Source organism: Catharus ustulatus, chromosome 23 (genome assembly GCF_009819885.2).
Source record: "Catharus ustulatus isolate bCatUst1 chromosome 23, bCatUst1.pri.v2, whole genome shotgun sequence".
Taxonomy (NCBI): domain Eukaryota; kingdom Metazoa; phylum Chordata; class Aves; order Passeriformes; family Turdidae; genus Catharus; species Catharus ustulatus.
Genome location: NC_046243.1, coordinates 896,875 through 919,061, shown reverse-complemented (window position 1 = coordinate 919,061; position 22,187 = coordinate 896,875). Strand labels below are relative to the sequence as shown.

Below are 22,187 nucleotides of genomic sequence, written 5' to 3'. Positions count from 1 at the left end.
ATGAAAAACCCCAAAAAACCCCATTAATTATCCTAAAAAAACCCATTAAAAATCCTCACAAAACCCAAGAAAAATCCCCCCCAAAAACCATGAAAAATCCTCAAAAATTGACGAAAAATCCCCATAAAAAGATGAAAAATTCCCCAAAAACCATGAAAAATCCTCAAAAAATAACAAAAAGTCCCCAAAACCTACAAATACAACCCACAGAAAAGCCAAGAAAATTCCCTAAAAAATGACAAAAAATCCCCAAAAAACTCATGAAAAACCCCAAAAAAGCCCAAGAAAAATCCCCAAAAAACCCATGAAAAATCTCCAAAAACCAACGAGAAATCTCCCAAAAATTGACGAAAAATCCCCAAAAATTGACCAAAAAATCCCCCAAAAATCCCCAAAATTCAGAAATACAACAACAATCCAGAGATTAAAACAAAATTGAATTTGTCCTTACCTCGAGGGCGAACTTGCCCTGCTCGGCCTTGCCCACGGGCGTGTAGACGCGCACCAGCACAGAGTGCAAAAGAATCCCCAAAAATGAGGAAAAAACCCAAAAAACCACCATGGAAAAAAATCCCAAAAAAACCATGAGAAATCCTCAAAAAACTCATGAAAAACCTCTGAAAACCTACGAGAAATCTCCCAAAAATTGACGAGAAATCTTCCAAAAACTGATGAGAAATCTCCCAAAAATTGACGAAAAATCCCCAAAAATAGACGAAAAATCCCCAAAAAATCTACAAAAAGTCCCAAAAACCCAGGAATACAACAACAATCCAGAGATTTACCTCGAGGGCGAACTTGCCCTGCTCGGCCTTGCCCACGGGCGTGTAGACGCGCACCAGCACGCCGTCGGTGGAGCGCGCCTCCACGAAGTCGTACTCGCCCACCACGAAGGCCACCAGGTAGGTGGACATGACCGGCGAGCGCGCGAACTTCACCTCCACCAGGCTCTCGTCGTCGGGGTACGGCCGCCGCTCCAGCACGTTCTGGGGACAGACACAGGGGTTGGGTGCCATCAAAAATGCGCTTTGGGCAACCCAAAAATGGGAAATTTTAACCTAATGTTGGGTTTTTGAAGGCTGACCCAAAAATTTAGGGGTTTTTACTTAAATGTTGGGGTTTTGAAGAGGAGAGGGTTGTGGAGTGTTTGGGGATTTAAAGGTCTTGAAATTTAAGTCAAAACTTTCAATCAGAATTTTGAGAGCACTTCAATTCACAATTTCAAATCATAATTTCAAATCACAGTTTCCAATCAAAACTTTCAATCAGAATTTCAGGAGAATTTCAAATCACAATTTCAAATCACAATTTCAAATCAAAACTTCCAATCAGAATTTTGAGAGAATTTCAAATCACAATTTCCAATCAAAACTTCCAATCAGAATTTCAGGAGAATTTCAAATCACAATTTCCAGTCAAAACTTCCATCAGAATTTCAGGAGGATTTCAAATCACAATTTCCAATCAAAACTTCCAATCAGAATTTTGAGAGAATGTCAAATCAAAATTTCAAATCAAAACTTCCATCAGAATTTCAGGAGAACTTCAAATCACAGTTTCAAATCTAAATTTTCAATCAGCCCCAAAGCCAGACCAGAGCAATTTGGGGATAAAAGTTGAATTTTTTCACCTAAATGTTGGGTTTTTGAAGAGGAAAGGGTTGTGGAAATAGAAAAATATAAATTAAAATAAATAGAAAAATATAAATATAACCATAAATATAAATAATAATGTTATAATACAATACATGAGAATATATAATAATAATATATAGAATAATATAAGTATAAACTTACCATATTTGACAAAGCTACTCTGTCTTTGGGAACCACCAGGGAAATATCAAAAGTTGCTTTAATTGCAGGCTCATCCCAGCAGGGGAAAGCTCTGCGAGCATCAGTGGCCTGGAAAAAGAAAATCAAAATAATTAATGAGAATTAAAGAGAATTTAAAGGGAATTTAAAGAGAATTTAAAGAGAATTGAAAGAGAGTTAAAGAGAATTGAAAGTGAATTAAATAAATAAATAAATAAATTTAAAAAATTTAAAATACAATAAAATATAATACAATAAAACAAATAAAGATAAAAATAAATAAAAAATTCTTTAAAATAAAATAAAACTAAATAAAATAAAACTACATTTTAAAATAAATAAATAAATAAAATAAAATAAATAAAATTTAAAATACAATAAAATAAAGTAAAAATTAAAACATTAAAAAAATAAAATTAAAACATTTTAAAATTAAAATCCATAAAATAAAAATAAAATAAAATAAATAAATACAATAAATTACAATAAAATACAATAAAATAGAAATAAAAATACAAATACAAATAAAAATAAAAAATAAAAAATGCAAATAAAAATAAAAATAAAATAAAAAATGCAAATACAAATAAAAATAAAATAAAATCTAAAAAATAAAATAAAAATAAAATCAATAAAATAAAGTAATAAAATCTAAAATACAACAAAATACAATACAAGATACAATAAAATACAATAAAATAAAAATAGAAATATAAAATATAAAGTAAAATAAAATTTAAAAAAATAAAATAAAATAAAATATAAAATAAAATAAAATAAATTATAAAACAAATTATAAAAAAATAAAATAAAATAAAATAAAATAAAATAAAATAAAATAAAATAAAATAAAATAAAATAAAACAAAATAAAATAAAATAAAATAAAATGAAATCACCTCGAACTGCGTGACGGCGGCGTAGCGCGTGTCGCCGCTGGCCGTGCTGTACTTGCTGCGGTAGAATCCCTTCATCTTGTCATTGAGCTCCCCCACAAAGTCAATCTTGAGAGTGCCTGTGCCTGCAGAGAAACACCCTGAGACTGCAGGTGACAACAACACACCTGGGACACAAATACAGCTGGGGACACAAATACAGCTGGGGACACAAACACATCTGGGGACACAAACACACCTGGGGACACAAATACATCTGGGGACACAAATACACCTGGGGACGCAAACACATCTGGGGACACAAATACAGCTGGGGACAAAATCACATCTGGGGGGTCTGATCCCAAATCAACCCCAAACAAACGCCCTGAGACTGCAGGTGACAACAACACTCCTGGGGACACAAATACACCTGGGGACGCAAACACATCTGGGGACACAAACACAGCTGGGGACAAAATCACATCTGGGGAATCCCCAGTGAGGAATTCCAGGGAATAATTCCAGGCAGGAATTTCAGGGAATAATTCCAGTGAATAATTCCAGGGTAGGAATCCCCAGTGAGTAATTCCAGTGAGTAATTCCATGGAATAATTCCGGGGAATAATTCCAGGGAATAATTCCAGTGAGGAATTCCTGTGAGTAACTCCAAGGAATAATTCCAGGCAGGAATTCCAGTGAGGAATTCCAGGGAATCATTCCAGTGAGGAATTCCATGGAATAATTCCAGTGAGTAATTCCAGTAAATAATTCCATGCAATAATTCCAGGCAGGAATTCCAGGGAATAATTCCAGGCAGGAATCTCTGTGCAGGAATTCTAGGGCAGGAATCCCAGGGGAGAAATTCCCAGTGAGGAATTTAAAGGAATAATTCCAGGTAACAATTCGAGTGAGGAATTCCAGGCAGGAATTCCAGTGAGTAATTCCCAGTGAGGAATTCCATGGAATAATTCCAGGCAGGAATTCCAGTGAGTAATTCCACGGAATAATTCCAGTGAGGAATCCCCAGTGAGTAATTCCCAGTGAGTAACTCCAAGGAATAATTCCAGTGAGGAATTCCAGGGGATAATCCCAGTGAGTAATTCCATGTAATAATTCCAGGGAATAATTCCAGTGAGGAATTCCAGTGAGTAACTCCAAGGAATAATTCCAGTGAATAATTCCAGTGAATAATTCCAGTGAATAATTCCATGGAATAATCCCAGTGAATAATCTCAGCAGGAATTCCAGTGAATAATTCCATGGAATAATCCCAGTGAATAATTCCAGTGAATAATCCCAGGAGGAATTCCAGTGAATAATCCCATGGAATAATTCCAGTGAATAATCCCAGCAGGAATCCCAGTGAATAATCCCATGGAGTAATTCCAGGCAGGAATTCCATGGAATAACCCCAGTGAATAATCCCAGGAGGAATTTCCATCCCAGCCTCACCTTTCTGCAGGGTGCTGGGGAAGGACAGCGTCACCTTCTCGTCCTCGTTCTGGTAGTTGAACCCCGTGGCGTGAACCTCTGCAAGGGAAAAAACAAAATAAAAACAGGGTCAGAGCCAGCCTGGAAAGGGATTTGGGACCAAAATTCCTCAAATTCAAATTGGGTTGAAAACCCCAAACCTGCAAGAAAAATGGGATTTGATTGTTGTGGTGGGAATTGCAGAGTATGGAAAATTCCTGAAGGACCCAGGAGTGAAATTTGGGCTGAAAAACCCAAAAAACCACAAAAAAACCCCAAAAAACCATAAAACCCAAAAAAAATCCCAAGAAAAACCAAAAAAAAAACCCCAAAAAACCAAAAATCCCCAAACCTGCAGGAAAAATGGGATTTGAATGTTGTGGTGGGAATTGCAGAATATGGAAAATTCCTGCAGGACCCAGGAGTGAAATTTGGGCTGAAAAAACCCAAAAACCAAAAAACCCCCCCAAAAAAACCCCAAAAAACCATAAAACCCCCAAAAAATCCCAAGAAAAACAAAAACAAAAAAACCCCAAAAAACAAAAATCCCCAAACCTGCAGGAAAAATGGGATTTGAATGTTGTGGTGGGAATTGCAGAGTATGGAAAATTCCTGCAGGACCCAGGAGTGAAATTTGTGCTGAAAAAACCCAAAAAACCCCCAAAAACCCAATAAAACCCCCAAAAAATCCCAAGAAAAACCAAAAAAAACCCCAAAAAACCAAAAATTCCCAAACCTGCAGGAAAAATGGGATCTGAATATCATGGTGAGAATTGCAGAGTACGGAAAATTCCTGCAGGACCCAGGAGTGAAATTCGTGCTGAAAAAAACCAAAAAACCCCCAAAAAACCCAAAAAAACCAAAAAAACCCAAAAATCCCCAAACCTGCAGGAAAAATGGGATCTGAATTGTGGCAGAAATTGCACATCATTGTAATAAAATATATTAAAATAAAAAGCTGCTCTCAAATGACAAATTTTGGTGACTCCAGGGCTCGTGTTCCACGCTCAGGTGTCACTGCCAGGGTTGGGTTTCAGCCAGGAGGTGACAGGTGTGACACAGGGAAATGGAAACCTGGCTTGGAAAATTATGATTTTATTTTTTTAATTATATTTTTGTATATAATAATATATAAAATATATTTTAATTATATATATTATTAGACGTTATATTTTTATTTTATTATTATTTAAATTTTTTATTATATATATTATATTTTATTTTATATTATATTTTATTTAATATTATATTTTATGTTATATTTTATTTTATATTTTTTTATTATTTTGGGTTTTTTTTGGGAGGGTTGGTTTGGGTTTTTTTTTTTGCTTTATGGGATTTTTTTTTATTTTTGGGGGATTTTTGTTTGTTTTTTGGGGGTTTTGTGGGGGGTTGGTTTTTTTTCTGAGGTTTTTTTTTGTTTTTAAGGTTTTTTTTGTTTTTTGAGGGGTTTTGGGGTTCATTGAGGGTTTTTTTTGGGTTTTTTTCTGGGTTTTTTTGTGGATTTTGGGGGACTTTTTTTTGCCTTTTGGGGATTATTGGGGGTTCTTTTGGGTTTTTTTCTGGGTTTTTGAGGGGGTTTTTTGGGGGTTTGTTTTTTTTAGTTTGTTTTGGTTTATGGAGGTTTTTTGGGGGGTGGTTTGGGTTTTTTCTGGGTCTTGTTTGGTTTTGGGGTGTTTTGGGTTTTGGGGGGGTTTTGGATTTTTTTCTGGATTTTTTGGGTTTTGGGGGGGTTTATTGGGGTTTTTTTCGTTTTTCTGGGTTTTTCTTTTGGTTTTGGGGGGATTTTTGTTGGTTTGTTTGGGTTCATGGAGTTTTTTTTGGTTGAGTTGTTTTGGGATTTGGGGTTTTTGGATTGATCTGGTTTGGATTTTTGGGGGTTTTTTGTTTGTGTTTATGGGGTTTTTTGGTTGATTTGGTTTGGATTTGGGGTTTTTTAGTTGATTTAATTTGGGGTTTTTTGGTTGATTTGGTTTGGATTTGGGGTTTTTTAGTTGATTTAATTTGGGGTTTTTTGGTTGATTTGGTTTGGGTTTTGAGGTTTTTTTGGGTTGAGTTGGTTTGGGGTTTTTTTAGGGGTTTTTTGTTTGGGTTTTGGTTTTTTGTTGTTTTGGTTTTGGGTTTTTTGTTTTGGTTTTTGAGTTTTTTTGGGTTGAGTTGGTTTGGTTTTTTGGTTTTTTTTGTTTTTGGTTTTGGTTTTTTGGGGTTTTGTGGTCGGTTTGTTTTGGTTCATGGAGTTTAATTTTGGTTTGGTTGTTTTGGGATTTGGGACTTTTGGGTTGATCAGGTTTGGATTTTTATGAGTTTTGGGGTTTTGTTTGTGTTTGGGGAACTTTTTTATAATTCTTTCAAAAACAGTTTTGGCATGGCTGGAGCATTTTCCTTATGGAAATTGGATTTTTTTTTGTAAAAAGAGAAACCTTGAACCTTTTTTTCTATTCTCTGAAGAAGTTTTGTGGCACGGCTGTGGGATTTTCCTTATGGAAATTAGATTTTTTATTTTAAAAAGTGAAACCCTGAACCTTTTTTTAATTCTTTGATTTTTTTTACCATAACAAACTGAAAGAATTTCTTCACCATAAAAAACTGAAGGAATTTCTTTGCCATAACAAACTGAAGGAATTTCTTCACTGAAATAATTTCTTTACCATAAAAAACTGAAGAAATTTCTTTACCAAAACACAATTCAAGGAATTCAATTTTTTTACCATAACAAACTGAAGGAATTTCTTCACTGAAAGAACTTTTTCACCATAACAAACTCAAGAAATTTCTTCACCATAACACAATTCAAGGATTTTTTTTTTACCATAACTCAACTGAAGGAATTTTTCCACCCTAAGACGGAAAGAATTTCTTTACCATAACACAATTAAAGGAATCTCTTCACTGAAAGAATTTCTTTACCATAATTCATTGAAGGTATTTCTTCACTGAAATAATTTCTTTACCATAAAGAACTGAAGGAATTTCTTTACCATAACACAATTCAAGGAATTTCTTCACTGAAGGAATTTCTTTACCAAAACACAATCCAAGGAATTTCTTCGCTGAAGGATTTTTTTTACCGTAACAAACAGAAATAATTTCTCCAGCCCATGGGATGAATTCAGGGAATTCTGTGCTCCCAGGGCAGGGCTGAGCTCCCCAGGCCATGCCACCCTTTGAGCTCAGAGCAGAAATGGGAGCAGGGCTCCTACCTTCGTCCCCCTCGGGCGCGTAGGACGCTGTGATGATGTCGATGTCGGCGCAGTTCATCACGATTTGGTTCGTTGCATTTTTCACCTGCAACACAAACTCCATCAGCAGCAGGAAAAAATACAAAAAAGGGATTCCCACCTGTCTGGGGTTGTAATACAGGATGTGATAAAAGGTATCTGTTCTATCAGCAGCTGCTGAGGGTGGGGCAGTGATCCTGATCTCTGTGGGAGATATTCTGCTAATGGGCCAACTGTTAAAAATCAGGTGGGGTAGTGTTTTTTATATTTTCATAACCCATCCTTCCTCCAGGAGATATCTCCTGTTCATGGCCATATTTTAAAAACCAGGTGAGGAATTGTTTTTTATTTCCAAGGGGGATATCTCCTGTTAATGGGCATATTTGATAAACCAGGTGGGGCAGTGTTCTTTATCTCATGGGATATCTCCTGTTCATGGCCATGGTTTATAAACCAGGCAGGGCATTGTTCTTTATCTCATGGGATATCTCCTGTTCATGGCCATGTTTTATAAACCAGGCAGGGCATTGTTCTTTATCTTTTCACAACCCATCCTCCCTCCAGCCAGTCATTTTCTGCTCATGGCCATTGAGTCCCACTGTGGCACTGATAAAATTACTGCATCCCATTGGGAGTTGCTCCAGCCAGGGGGAAGAGCCAAACCTTTCCTACCAGGCTAAAAAACTGTGATTTTTGAGACACCAAGTAGTCCTTTTTCCACTGGATTCCAGAGGAAAACCGGATTTCTCCACATCCCCACTGGAGCTTGGGAGGGAAACTGCACCTTGTCCAGGAGCACTGCTCCAACTGAGCCACATCTGTCACTGCAGGAGGATGCAGCCACCATGGGATGGGACTGCTGCCAACACCCTGCCTGACTGACGGGTGTCAGGTTGTACTCTGACTGTGTCAGGGTTTGGGGTTTGTTCTTTGTAGTGCTGTATTTCTATTTTAATTTCCCTAGTACAGAACTGTTATTCCTATTCCCATATCTTTGCCTGAGAACCCCTTGATTTCAAAATTATAATATTTGGAGGGAGGGGGTTTGCATTCTCCATTTCAAAGAGAAGCTCCTGCCTTTCTCAGCACACACCTGCCCTCCAAACCAGGACAGCACCTCTCATCCATCCAAAAGCTGTTGGAAGGAGGGTTGGGATGGTGAAGGAGGAGGAGCTGTGCTCAGCTGCTCATCTCCAGTGGGAATTATCAAAAATAAATTTAAAAACGGAGCTGAAAACTCCACAGTGAGACCTTTGTGAATCCAAACCCAATAAAAACACACCCTGAGCCCAGCAGCCTCCTGTGGGCATGGCCTGAGGAACAACAGAAGGAAAACCTTGGAGCACAAGCAGGGATCTGTGGAGATGGTGACCAACACAAGCTCTGCGTGCTCCTCGCTCTCAGAGCTCCAAAAGAGCCAGGACATTTTCCTTCCCCTTTTTTTTTCCTTCACCTATTCTTTTTTCCTTCCCTTTTTTTTTCTTCCCATGTTTTTCCTTCCCCTTCTTTTTTCTTCCCCTTTTTTTATCTTCCCCCTTTTTTTCCTTCCCCTTTTTTTATCTTCCCCTTTTTTCTTCCTCCTTTTTTTCCTCCTTCCCCTATTCTTTTTTCCTTCCCTTTTTTTCTTCCCCTTTTTTTCCTCCCCTTTCTTTATCTTTCCCCTTTTTTCTCTTTTCCTTTTTTTCCTTCCTCTTTTTTTTCCTTCCCCTTTTTTTATCTTCCTCTTTTTTCCTTCCCCCTTTTTCTTCTTCTTTTTTCCTTTCCACTTTATCTTCCCCTTTTTTTTTCCCTTCCCCTCTTTTTTCCTTCCCCCTTTTTTCCCTTCTCCTTTTTTTTCCTTCCCCCTTTTTTCCCTTCTCCTTTTTTTTCTTTCCTCTTTTTCTTCTTCCCCCTTTTTATTCCCTTCCCCTTTTTTTTTCCTTCCCCTTTATTTCCCCTTCCCCTTTTCTTTTCCTTCCTCTTTTTTCCCTTCCCCCTTTTTTTTCCCTTCCCCTTTTTCCCTGTGCCAGCTCTTGGCTCCCCACTCTCTGCTTTATTTACCAGTGCCAGCTATTCCAGCAGGAACAAACCCTGTGCCAGTTCTCAGTTTGAATGCAAGAGCCTGAATACAGAGGAATTCAAATTAAATATAAATTAATCACAAAAGGAGGGGTGAAATGTTTGGGAGCTGGGCAGAAATTGATGGCTGGGATCACCAGAATGATCAGGCTGGATCAAGCTGGGAATGTTGCTTGGGCAGGACAGGATTTCTGGCAGTTTTTTAAACAAAGGAGTAAAAATTTCTTTAGATTTAACACATGAAAAAATTGCTTCCTACCCCAAAATCAGCTCATTAAAACCTAAGAAACTCAATTTTTTTTATTTTTCCCCATTATTATAACCTGGAATCCTCACTCCAGGTATCCAGGGCTGAACTGGGAACCAGGAGCTGCCTCCAGCTCTGGGATTTGGGCACAGGAAAGGAAAAGAAAAGATCCAGAGGGGATGGGGATGGAACAGGAAAAGTGGGAAAAGTGGGAAAAGTGGAATTGTGCAGCTGGAGGAGAGAAAGTTCTGGGCTTCAATGGGGTCAGGGAAAATGGAAATAATATCCAAGGGCCTGGAGTGCCTGGAAAAGGGGAAATGAATTTCCTGGAAATGGGGAAATGAAATTTCTAAGGGCCTGGAGAGGCAGGAAAAAGGGAGGAAAATTAATTTCCAAGAGTCTGGAATACCAGGAAAGAAAAATGGAATGAATTTCCAAGAGCCTGAGGTCCCAGGAAAAGGGAAAATGAATTTCCAAGGGCCTGGAGTTCTAGGAAAAGGGGGGAAATTAATTTCCAGGGGTCTGGAGTGCCAGGAAAAAGGAGGAAATTTAATTTCCAAGGGACTGGAATACCAGGAAAGAAAAATGGAATGAATTTCCAAGAGCCTGAGGTCCCAGGAAAAGGGGAAATTAATTTCCTGGAAATGGGGAAATGAAATTTCTAAGGGCCTGGAGAGCCAGGAAAATGGAGGGAAAATTAATTTCCAAAGGCCTGGAGTTCCTGAGAAAGGAGGAAAAATAATTTCCAAGGGCCTGGAGTTCCAGGAAAAGAGGAAATGAATTTCCAAGGGTCTGGATTGTCAGAAAAAAAAAAAAAAAGGGAAATTAGGGAATTGAAATTTGGGATTTAAACACTGACATTTGAGATTTAGGGAATTGAAAGCTGAGATTTAAGGAATTGAAATTTGGGATTTAAACATTGAAATTTGGGATGTAAGGAAGTGAAATTTGGGGTTTAAGGAAGTGAAATTTGGGATTTAAGGAATCGAAATTTGAGATTTAAAACACTGAAATTTGGAATTTAAAATATTGAAATTTGGGATTTAAAGAATTGAAATTTGGGATTAAGGAAATGAAATTTGGGATTTTCCAGATTCCCACACCCCTAAGGATTGGCCATCCACAATTCAAATCCTCTCTGACCTCACCAATCTCCCAGATTTATCCCCAATTATGGAATTAATTAATAAATATTAATGTCCAAATTCCTGCTCCCCTGCAGTGCTGTCACACCAAGAGGTTTTTTTTTTTCACCTCCTGATGGAATTCAAATCAAATTAATCTGAATTAATCAACCCAACCAAGGTGACACAGAGAAAATTTGATTTTTCCAGGAAAGATTTACAACCCAAAAATCCACTTTACAAAAAAAAAATTCTGAGTTCAGGAAACTGAAAAATTAAAACTTTTCCCCTAAACCCAAAAATCAAAGCTCAACAGTTTTTACCACAAAAATTTGGGGTTTTTTTCCAAGGTTTTTCTAGAAAAAAAAAAATCAGGATGAGAAAAGTTTTTTTATAAATGTCTGGAGATTTTTTTATTCCAATTTATAAATCCAAATCTCCCTGGATTTGGAGCTGTCCAAATTTCAGACAATGTGAATTTAACAATGGGTTGAGCTCTAAAAAAAAAAAAAACTTTCAGTGTTGAGCCTGCAAAATGAGAAAATTAAACAGAGAAAATCCAGAAGTTCCTTAAACAGAAAGTTCTTTAATTTCAGATTTTTTTAAAATTTATTTCCCACAATATGAAGCCAGTTTGATGAGAGGGCAGCAAAGTAGAAAATATCTAAAATGAGCCAGGAGGGTAAAAAAATTCATTTTTTAAGTATTTCCAAAAAAAGGGGTGAAATTCAATATACAGGCAGGAATTCTGGATGTAAATCTGTCCCAAAAAAGGAATTAAATTCAGTGTACAAGTAGAAATCCTGGTTGTAAATCTGTCCCAAAAAAACCCCTGAAATTCAATGTACAGGCAGAAATTCTGGCTATAAATCTGTCCCAAAAAAGGGGTGAAATTCAATGTACAGTCTTTTTGGGGGTAAAAAGGATAAAAATTTTGGGGCTGAAGGAGTTTTTTTGGGAATTAGAAGGGTAAAAATTATGGGGCTAAAGGTTTTTTTTGGGGAGAAAAGAATAAAAATTATGGGGCTGAAGGAGCCTTTTGGGGTAAAAATTTTGGGGCTGAAAAAGTCTTTTTGGGGAGGAAAAAGGTAAAAATTATGGGGCTAAAGAAGTTTTTTTGGGGGTAAAAATTATGGGGCTGAAAGAGTTTTTTTGGGGCTAAAAAGGGTAAAAATAATGGGGTTAAAGAAGATTTTTAGGGGTAAAAATTATGGGGCTGAAAGAGTTTTTTTGGGAATAAAAATAGTAAAAATTTTGGGGCTGAAGGAGTTTTTAGGGATGGAAAATCCTAAAAAAAATCTGATTTTTGATCTGCTGAGAGCTGCCATTCCCTCTCACCCTCCACTCCAGTTTTAATTTAATTTTTAACCAGCAGGGTCACTCCATCCAGCAGATATTGCATAATTCACCTTTTTTTTAACTATTTTATTCACATTTTCATTATTTTATTCTTTTTTTTCATTATTTTATTCACCTTTTCATTACTTTATTCACATTTTTTTCACTATTTTATTCACATATTTATCATTAAATAGGTCAGAGATACATTTAAAATGCTGCAAGAATTAAAGAGCCCAGGTTGGAAATTATTTTTTGTTCTACAATCAAAATTCAGAGTTTTGCAGTTTGGGAATTAACTCCAAGGAAGGGAATTTATGGGCAGAGAAACACCTGGAAGTTGGGATGGTGCATTAAAAAATTTGGGTTTGAAAAAGCTAAAATTCAATGTACAGGTAGAAAATCTGCCTGGAAATCTCCCCCCCAAAAAAACCCTGAAATTCAGTGTACAGGCAATAATTCTGGTTATAAATCAGTCCCAAAAAAGGGATTAAATTCAGTATACAAGCAGAAATTCTAACTATAAATCAGTCCCCAAAAAAACCTGAAATTCAGTGTACAGGCAGAAGTTCTGGATGTAAATCTTTCCAAAAAAAATGAGATTAAATTCAGTGTACAGGTAGAAATTCTGGCTATAAATCTGTCCCAAAAAAGGGACTAAATTCAGTGTACAGGCAGAAATTCTGGCTATAAATCTGCCCCAAAAAAAGCCAAAATTCAGTGTACAAGCAGAAATTCTGGATTTAAATCTCCCCCATCTGGACAGCACAAAACCAAACATCCCCTCTTTGTTCCAACCCTCCCAGGAGCCAAAAAAATGAGAAAAAAATAAAAATAAAAATCAAAATTTGACCCAGACACTGAGTAACACAAATGCCCTGTGCTGATAACCAAGGCTGGAATAATTAAAGCTCCAACTAACAGAGGAAAAATAGAAATAAATAGAAATGAAGAATAGAAATAAATAGAAATGAAGAATTTCCAGCCCAAAATTTGTCCCCACACCCTCAACAAATCAAATTGAAATTCTGGGAGGTGACAAAAGTGGCAGAACAATCCCAGGAGTGGGAGCAGGAAATTCTGTTCCAGTTTCCTTGGGAAAAAAGTTCATTTGAGGATTTATTTTTTAATTTTTTGGGGAATTTTCAGCTGTGATAAATGGGAATTTTGTGGGGTCAGTTCATGTAATTGTTGCACAACTTCAAAAATATTTGTGTGGTTGTAAATTGTATTAAAAAATCTGAAATTAAAGTCAAAATAAAAATTAAATTCAACTTGTCAAGATTTCAGGATTATTCCTGGAACAAACCACAAACAGGTCCCAACTCCTTTTTTAATTTTTTTCTGCCTTTAAAAATCTGCTGCCACTTTTTTTATCTTTTCTGCATCACCAGAGGTTTGATCCTCTGGAAGATTATTTGGAGTTGCCATGCAAGTGGCAGTTATTTATTTAATTTATTTAATTATTTATGATCTATTAATTTATGAATAATTTTATTATTTATAATTTCTTATTTTATTTATCTTATTATTTATAATTTATTAATTTAATAATAATTTGATTTTTTATAATCCATTGATTTTTATTTATTAATTTGTTGCATTTATTTGATTATTTATAATTTATTAATTTATAAACAATTTAATCATTTATACTTTAATAATTATTTTATTTATTTAATTATTTATATCTTATTAATTTATAAATAATTTAATTATTTCTAATTTATTAAGTATTTATTAATTATTGTGGCACTTCCAGGTTATTTATAAATCCTAAAGCCAACACAAGTGTCCAGCCCCAAAGCCAAGGCTGGGAGATTATTTTTTATTTTTATTTTTATTTTTTTTTAAGGGTTTGAAGGCCCCAAATTCTTCACAGAGGGCTGCAAATCCTATTATTGGAGTGAGTAAGAATGATCAAGTGTTTGCTTGTAATACCTTGACTAAACACTAATTCCACTCTGCCCTTAAAGATGCCAAATAACAAAGCAAACAAAGCACTCTGAAAGCTCTGGAAACTTTTTTTTTTCCTGTTTTTTGGGGTTTTTTAAATTTTTTTGGTGTCAAAGTCCGTGGGTCTTATTGCCATTATCCAGCTGGGATGGAGCAGAGAAGTTGGGAATTATTATTGATTAATATTTTTTTAAAAAATAAATAAAACAACAGTTGGATCTTCAAGAGGAAACCCACCCAAAAATTTAAAAAAAAAAATTTTCTTCACCTAAAAATCAAAATTTTGGTGTTTTTACAAAACTCTCAGGGGGTGCTGGAAAAGGAAACATCTCAGAAAAAGCCAACAGGTCCTGAACTGAAATCATTTCACCCCAAAACCACCAAATCTCTTCTTTTCTAGGCCAGCTCTGTACAAACACGCTGCTAGTTGTTATTTTTTTGTTCATCAAATATTATTTTTTTTGGACAGAAAGTATCCTGGGGGTGAGCTGCTTGTTCCTCTTGAATTTTATGGGGTTTTTCTGAATTTCCTGGGGTTTCCTCCCAATTTCCTGGGAGTTTTTCCCAAGTTTTCTGGGATTTCTCTGAATTTCCTGGGGTTTTCTCTCAACTTTCTCAGTTTTTCTCCCAATTTTCTGGGATTTCTCCCAATTTCCTGGGATTTTCTCCCAATTTCCTGGGAGTTTCTCCCCATTTCCTGGGAGTTTTTCCCAATTTCTTGGGAGTTTTTCCCAATTTCTTGGGAGTTTTTCCCTATATTTTGGGGGTTTCCTCACAATTTTCTGGGATTTCTCCCAATTTCCTTGTTTTTTCTCCCAATTTCCTGGGGTTTCTCCCAAATTTTCTGGGATTTCTCTCAATTTCCTTGGTTTTTCTCCCAACTTCCTGGGAATTCCTCCCCAGTTTTTCTGGGATTTCCTCCCCAGTTTCCTGGGGGTTCCTCCCAATTTTCTGGGATTTCTCCCAATTTCCTGGATTTTCCTCCCCAGTTTTCTGGGATTTCTCCCAATTTCCTGGATTTTTCTCCCAATTTTCTGGGATTTCTCCCAATTTCCTGGATTTTTCTCCCAATTTTCTGGGATTTTTCCCAATTTCCTGGGAATTCCTCCCCAGTTTTTCTGGGATTTCCTCCCCAGTTTCCTGGGGGTTCCTCCTAATTTCCTGGATTTTTCTCCCAATTTTCTGGGATTTTCTCCCCAGTTTTCTGGGATTTCTCCCAATTTCCTGGATTTTTCTCCATACTTTGTGCACTTGGCAGCTCCACCAAACCTGTGCAGATCCCTGATCCACTGGAGGCAGCTGGGAGGAGGCTCCTCCTTCAATCCCCGGTGTTAAAAGTTATCCAAAATAAAGATACATTCTTTAGATCTGTTTCAACAACCTCGCCCTCTGGGGTTTGCTTGTTGTTTTTTGGATTTGTTTTTTTTTTTTTCTCCCCTCCTTTTTGCTGTGGGAACACCAGAGAAGCTCACAAAGGATTTTTATTTTCACCCTGGAACCTGTGGGGTCACTGCTTTATTTTCCTGCACATCTCCAGGTGGAACCCACAGCAGGAAATTCAAAATTCCTCCCTAAGGAATCAAACCTGCAAAGGGATCAGCTCCAGCCAGGAGGGAACTCAGGGCAATTCCTGCATCCCCAAAGTTGCCCAGGCTGCTGCTCAGCTCTCCTCTCTCAGCAAGGGCTTTAAAAATCCTCTGCTCCCCTCCCCCCGAGTGTTATTTTTAACCTGGATGATTTCAGTGATCCCATTTACAGCCCCACAGCTGGAACAGGACGAGGACAGGAATAGGGATGGGATTAAGGAGGAAGAGATTGGGGAATTTCTCAAACTCCAACACTCCCCCCCAAAAAAAAAGCAGCAAAGGTTGGAACCAACCCCCGAGGCAGGATCAAATCCGCCAGGAGATTTTAGGTTTTCAATATTTCTGTCACATGGCACCAAGTTCCTCGTGTCTGGTTGGGTCCCCAAAGTCACAAATTGCCCAGCCTGGGACACTCCCCAGGGAAGAACTCGCCCTGTTCTCTACCTGGGCTTCACATCCTGCAGCTTTTATTGCCTTTCTGTATTTATTACCTGGCTTTAAAACCGAGCCACCCCTTCATCACAGCCAGGCTTGGACCTGCTCACATCTCAAAACCTCCCTCAATTATTTATTTTTTTTGTTTAAGCTCTCTGTGCGATCACTTAATTTTCAGGAAAAATAAAACAACAAACCGACCAGTTACCCCTTGATAATTCGGTATTGGAAAGGAAAAAAAAATAAAAAAATAAATTAAAAAAAAAAAAAAGACGTGAAAGCAAATTCGGGAAATGTTGGCAGAGCAGCCAATGAGAATGACTGGGAGAGACTTGAAGGATTTCACAGAACTGGTTCCGGCTCTGAAGCACCAGCAGGGCCGGGAGGATTTTTTTGGGCTCCGCCAAACCTTTTCCTCCCGTCTCTTCTCCCCAGGCTCTCTCCATGGCACCGAGGCCTACCCGGAGCCAGCCTCACCGGGGGGGAACTTCTCCTTTCAGCGCTTTTCCAGCAAAACCCCGCGGCGTCCCCCGGCCCGCCCGGAGCCCCTGAGGGCGGGGAGGGAGCGGGGGGGTCCCTGAGGGGCTCGGGGGTCCCGGGGATCCCGGCCCGGCACATCCCGGCCCCGGGAGGAGCCGCAGCGGGGCTGGGCGGGGCTCCAGGCCGGCTTTAGGGGATCCCGGAGGGGTTTTTTAGGGGGATTTGTTGGTTTAATCCTGAATGGAAGCGCAGGGGAGGAGGCGCGGGGGGAGCCCCGAGGGGCCGCCCTGCACCTGCCCGGCCCTGGAGCGCGGGGACCCTCAGGGCACGGCTGGGGAGGGGTCCCTGAGGGGGAAAAGGGGTGGGGGAGCACCCCGGGGTGCCCTGAGGGTGGGGGGGACCCCTGGGGGCGGGGCGGGAGGAGGAGGATGAGGAAGGCGAGGATGAGGAGGAAGACGAAGGTGGGGGGGCGGCCCTACCTGCACGGCGGCCTCCAGCTTGCCCTCGAAGGTGAAGTCGATGAGGTCCGGCTTGAGGCAGAGCCCATAGTTGAGGGGGGACACGTCGGCGGGCAGCCGCTCGAACGGCCGCTTCTCCGGCATGGCGGGAGCGCGGGGGGTGCGGGGCTGCGCCCCCCCCGGCGGGGCGGCGGCGGCGGGGGGGGCGGGGGGGGGGCGCGGGAAGGGCGACGCGGCGGCTCCGCACGGACACACCGAGAGGGAGCGGCGGCGGAGGATGAGGAGGAGGAAGATGAGGAGGAGGAGGAGGAGGAGGGAGGGGCGGGGGCGCGCGCGCGCTCCCGGCTCGAGGCGGCCCCGGTGGGGGAGTGCGGGGAGAGGAGAGCGGAGAAGGGAGAGGGAGGGGGGGGGGAGGGAGGGAGGCAGGCACGCGGACGGCGCGTGCGCGTGCGCGCGGCGGCGCCACGCGGCCGCGCACGTAGCGCGCGAGGAGAGGGGGGGGGGTGATGGTGAAGGGGGGGGAAAGGAGAAGGGGGAGTTGCGTAAGCGGTGGCGCGGAGTGCGCATGCGCCAAGGGCCGTGCTGTGAGGACACGCCCCCTAGTGAACTGGGCCACGCCCCCCTGAGCTGGGCCACGCCCCCTCCCGCCGGGCTACGGGATGGGGCAGCCCCGGTAACGGGGTGGGTGTTAATGGGGATCCCGGTAACGGGGTGGGTGTGTTTCAATGGGGATCCCGGTAATGGGGATCCCAGTAACGGGGTGGGTGTTAATGGGAATCCCGGTGTCTGTTAATGGGGATCCCGGTAACGGGGTGTGTGTGTGTGTGTTAATGGGGATCCCGGTAATGGAATGTGTGTTAATGGGAATCCCAGTGTCTGTTAATGGGGATCCCGGTAATGGGGTGTGTGTTAATGGGGATCCCGGTGTGTGTGTTAATGGGAATCCCGGTGTGTGTGTGTTAATGGGGATCCCCGTAGTGGGATGTGTGTTTATGGGGATTCTGGTGTCTGTTAATGGGGATCCCAGTATGTGTGTTAATGGGGATCCCGGTAATGGGGTGTGTGTGTTAATGGGGATCCCGGTAATGGGGTGGGATTTCAGGGAGGGAAGAGGGATTTCTGAGGGGGAACAGGGATTTCAGGGAAAGAACAGGGATTTCAGAGAGGGAATAGGAATTTCAGGGAGGGAATGGGGATTTCAGGGAGGGAACAGGGTGGGAACAGGGATTTCAGAGAGAGAACAGGGATTCCAGAGAGGGAACGGGGATTTCAGGGAGGGAACAGGGATTTCAGAGAGGGAACAGGGATTCCAGAGAGGGAACAGGGATTCCAGGGTGGGAACAGGGATTTCAGGGAGGGAACAGGGATTTCAGGAGGGAATAGAGATTTCAGGGAGGGAATAGAAATTTCAGGGAGGGACCAGGGATTCACAGAGACCTGGCGGAGCCGGCGGCACGAACTGGGGCAGGGAGAAAGTACAGACAGCTCTCAGCACATCGTCACAAAAACCCCAGCGCTGCCCGAGCCCGGGTTCATGCGGGGCTGCCGCGGGGCCGCATTGTGCTGCAGAGCCCCGGGGAGCGAAAGGGAGACAAGGGAACAGCTGGAAACAGCTGGAAACAGCTGGAGCCGCGCGGGGGGTTCGGGCGGCTGCCGCCCTGCTCCATCCTGCCAGCTCGGAGGGGACAGCGGGGACACGGGGACACGGGTAGCCTGCGGGATGGGGGGACAGGGGCGCTGGGAACCGCTCCAGGGAATGTTTCAGGGTTTTATGGAACCCTGGAGGGATGCTGGGCTGAAAATCCCGCCTTGCCCTGCAGCGAGGGAAGGGTTGGACCCCACGGTTTGTTGTGGCATGGATGGAATTGGGCTCGACCCGGCCGTGCCACGCTGGGGACACCCCGAGGCCACCGCAGAGGGATGGCAGGAGGAGCCCAGCTGTGGCACAGCTGTGCTGGGGGACTTTGCCAGGCCGAAAATCCCGTCCCCTCCCGTCCTGCACAGCCACTGGAAGGTCAGGGGCAGGATGAAACTATTCCTGGAGGGAAGAGGAGGGGATTGTCTCCTCTGAGCTTTAATTCCCATCCCCGATGGCCGCGGGGTCACTGGGTGCCCTCCTGGCCCCTGAAAGGTCTCGGTGGCCACGGGGCTTGTGCTTGGTCAAGGAGATTTCCACGGAGGTGACAGATGCTGCTGGCAGCAAGAATGCAGAAAAAAGAAATTAAAAAAGAAGGAAGAAAGAGAGAGAGAAGCTCCAGGGGGAAGCCGCCTCCTCCGCCGTGTCCTGACCAAACCGGGTTCTCCTGTAGTGCCAGATCTGCTGCGGAGGGCCCGGGGACAAACGGACGGGATGGGGTGAAACCAGGAGCTGTAATTCTGTAATTAGCCCAGAACCTCTGCAGCCACCAGCCGCCGTCAGGGGAAAAAAAAAAAAAAAAGGGTGGGGAGAAAGAAAAAAATAAAATTCCCATGAGAGTCTTTTTTCTTTTCTTTTCTTTTCTTTTCTTTTCTTTTCTTTTCTTTTCTTTTCTTTTCTTTTCTTTTCTTTTCTTTTCTTTTCTTTTCTTTTCTTTTCTTTTCTTTTCTTTCTTTTTCTTTTTCTTTTTCTTTTTCTTTTTCTTTTTCTTTTTCTTTTTTCTTTCTCTCGCCGGGAGCAGCCGGAGGGCACCGGCTAATCCTGCCTCGCAGGTCTGGGCCGCCGGCTTAGGGCTGGAATTTCTGGCATTCGGGAGCACGGGGACAGCAGCGCTCCGAGCTCTCGGGGCCTCTCATTCCGGGGGGTTGGGAATGGGTTGAATTTCCCTGATTTTCCCCTCTCCGTGTGTGTGCGTGCGGCTCTGCCCGTCCCCTCCCTGGGACAAGTTGCACAAGGATGGAGGGAAATGTGGCCAAGCCCCTGCCTGGAGCTGGAGGGGAGGATTTGGGGCGGGTGCTGAGCCCTGATCCCAGCCCTGATCCCACGGGACAAATCCCCACGTGGTGATTTTGCAAGGAGAGCGGCACAGGTGGGGTGGGGACATCATCCAGTGGCATCTCCCCGGCTCCATCCCGAATTGTTTTAGGGGTGCTGCGGGGCCCACAGGAGCCTCCCACGGGCTCCAGAGCAGTTCCAGAGCTCCCCAAGCGCTGCCCACGGGGGTGAAACCGCCCGGGATGGCATCGCAGGGCAGGGAGAGCCAGAAAGGCTGGGAAAATCCAACCCCAGAGCCCAGGACGGCATCGCAGGGCAGGGAGAACCAGACGGGCTGGAAAAATCCAACCCCAGAATCCGGGATGGCATCGCAGGGCAGGGAGAGGCAGACGGGCCGGGAAAATCCAACCCCAGAGCCCGGGATGGCATCGCAGGGCAGGGAGAGGCAGCCGGAATGGGAAAATCCAACCCCAGAGCCCGGGATGGCATCGCAGGGCAGGGAGAGGCAGCCGGAATGGGAAAATCCAACCCCAGAGCCTGGAGCTGTGGGAAAGAGCCGGGATCGTGGGGATCTGGGGCAGTGACTCAGCCCCGGCTGCTCCAGCTCTGGCTCCCACAAATCGGGGCTTCATCCCGATTTTCCACAGGGCTCCACTTTTCCCACCGGGAATTCTGCGGGATGACCGCTCTGCTATTTTTTGGCCCCTCTCAGTGAGCATCACACCGAATTTTGGGAGGTGTTGGCAGGCATCACACCGAATTTTGGGATGTGCTGTGAACACAACACGGAATTTTGGGAGGTGCTGGGGGAAAGGCAGGAATTTGTGAGGGGGAAACAGGAGTTTGTGAAGCAAAAGGCGTGAATTAATGTGGGGGAAGCAGGAATTAGTGAGGGGAAAGGCGGTGATTTGTGAGGGAGGGAAGCAGGAATTTGTGAGGGGGGAAAAGCGGCGATTTGAGGGGGAAAGGCGGAAATTTGTGAGAGCGAAAAGCGGGAATTCACGAGGTGGAAAAAGCGGGAATTTGTGAGGGGAAAAAGTGGGAATTTGTGAGGGAGAAACTGGAATTTGTGAGGGGAAAAGCGGGAATTTGTGAGGGAGGAAGCGGGAATTCGTGAGGGGGAAAAGCGGGAATTTGTGAGGGGAAAAAAACGGGAATTTGTGAGGGGAAAATGTAGGAATTTGGGGGAAAGGTGGGAATTTGTGAGGGGGAAAAAGCGGGAATTCGTGAGGGGAAAAGCGGGAATTCCTGAGGGGAAAAGCGGAAATTCCTGAGAGGGAAAAACGGGAATTTGTGAGGGGAAAGGCGGGAATTCGTGAGGGGGAAAAACGGGATTTCGTGAGGGGGAAAAGCGGGAATTCTTGAGGCCGCTCCCGGCTCGTCCCCGCTGCCGCCGGCTCAGATAAGGGCAGGGACCGGGATCAACGGTCCCCGGGCACAGCGGAGCCGTCACTACACATTAACCAGCTGTCCGATGGAGCAACGCGGCCTCGGAGCCAAGATCAACAGTCCCCAAAGCGAGCTGGGAGCGGGGCCAGAGAGCGGCCGGAGCCCCCCCGGGCTTCGCACCCCCGGGCTGGGCTCGCCTTGGGCTCCGCGGGGCCGTGGGCGGGTGTGGAGCATCCCCAGGGTGTCCCTGCGGCGCTCGGTTGTTGGGGTTTTAAAGGGTTTGGGATTTTGGGATGAGCCGGTTTGTGTTTTAGGGAGGGGGTGCTGCATCCTGGGTTGTCCCCCGGGATGTTTGGAGGGACTGACGAGCCCCCCGGGGGTGCCAGCCTGTCCTGGGGACATCCGAGGGACCTCTGTCCCCAACTCCCCCCGCCACCAGCGGCAGGGGCTGCTGCGATGCGAAATCCCGAAAGCATCGGACAAAAAACACAGAGCTGCTGGGGGGTGCAGGAGCCTGGGGGGGATTCTGAGGGTCCAGGGGGGGCTCTGGAAATCCAGGGGGGCTATGCAGATTTGGAGGGGGCTCTGCATGGCCGGAGGAGCCCTGCGGGCCTGGGGGGACAAATCTGGAAATCCAGGGAGGGCTCTGCAGATTTGGGGGAGCTCTGCAGGTCCAGGGTGGGGTTCTGCTTGTCCAGGGGGAGCTCTGCAGGTCCGGGGGGGCTCTGCAGGTGCAGGGGGGGCTCTGCGCGTTTTGGGGGGGGTCACCACAGATCCGGGGGGGCTCCGACACCCGCAGCATCCCTCGCTATGGCCCAGGCTGGGG

The 22,187-nt window shown here is 43.3% G+C and overlaps 1 protein-coding gene across 1 annotated transcript in view; it reads right to left on the bottom strand.

The window, feature by feature from the left end:
- NPEPPS (aminopeptidase puromycin sensitive) overlaps positions 1 to 17,329 on the bottom strand; it is a 36,334-nt gene extending 19,005 nt beyond the window's left edge. Inside the window, exons 1-6 of the mRNA XM_033079128.1 lie at positions 17,083 to 17,329; positions 7,362 to 7,446; positions 4,144 to 4,221; positions 2,713 to 2,834; positions 1,797 to 1,904; positions 786 to 986 (exon numbers count right to left, since the gene is read on the bottom strand). Of these exons, the coding sequence (XP_032935019.1) occupies positions 786 to 986; positions 1,797 to 1,904; positions 2,713 to 2,834; positions 4,144 to 4,221; positions 7,362 to 7,446; positions 17,083 to 17,205 (717 nt within the window). The 5' untranslated portion in view covers positions 17,206 to 17,329. The remainder of the gene's footprint in view (positions 1 to 785; positions 987 to 1,796; positions 1,905 to 2,712; positions 2,835 to 4,143; positions 4,222 to 7,361; positions 7,447 to 17,082) is intronic.
- Positions 17,330 to 22,187: the final 4,858 nt, after the last annotated feature.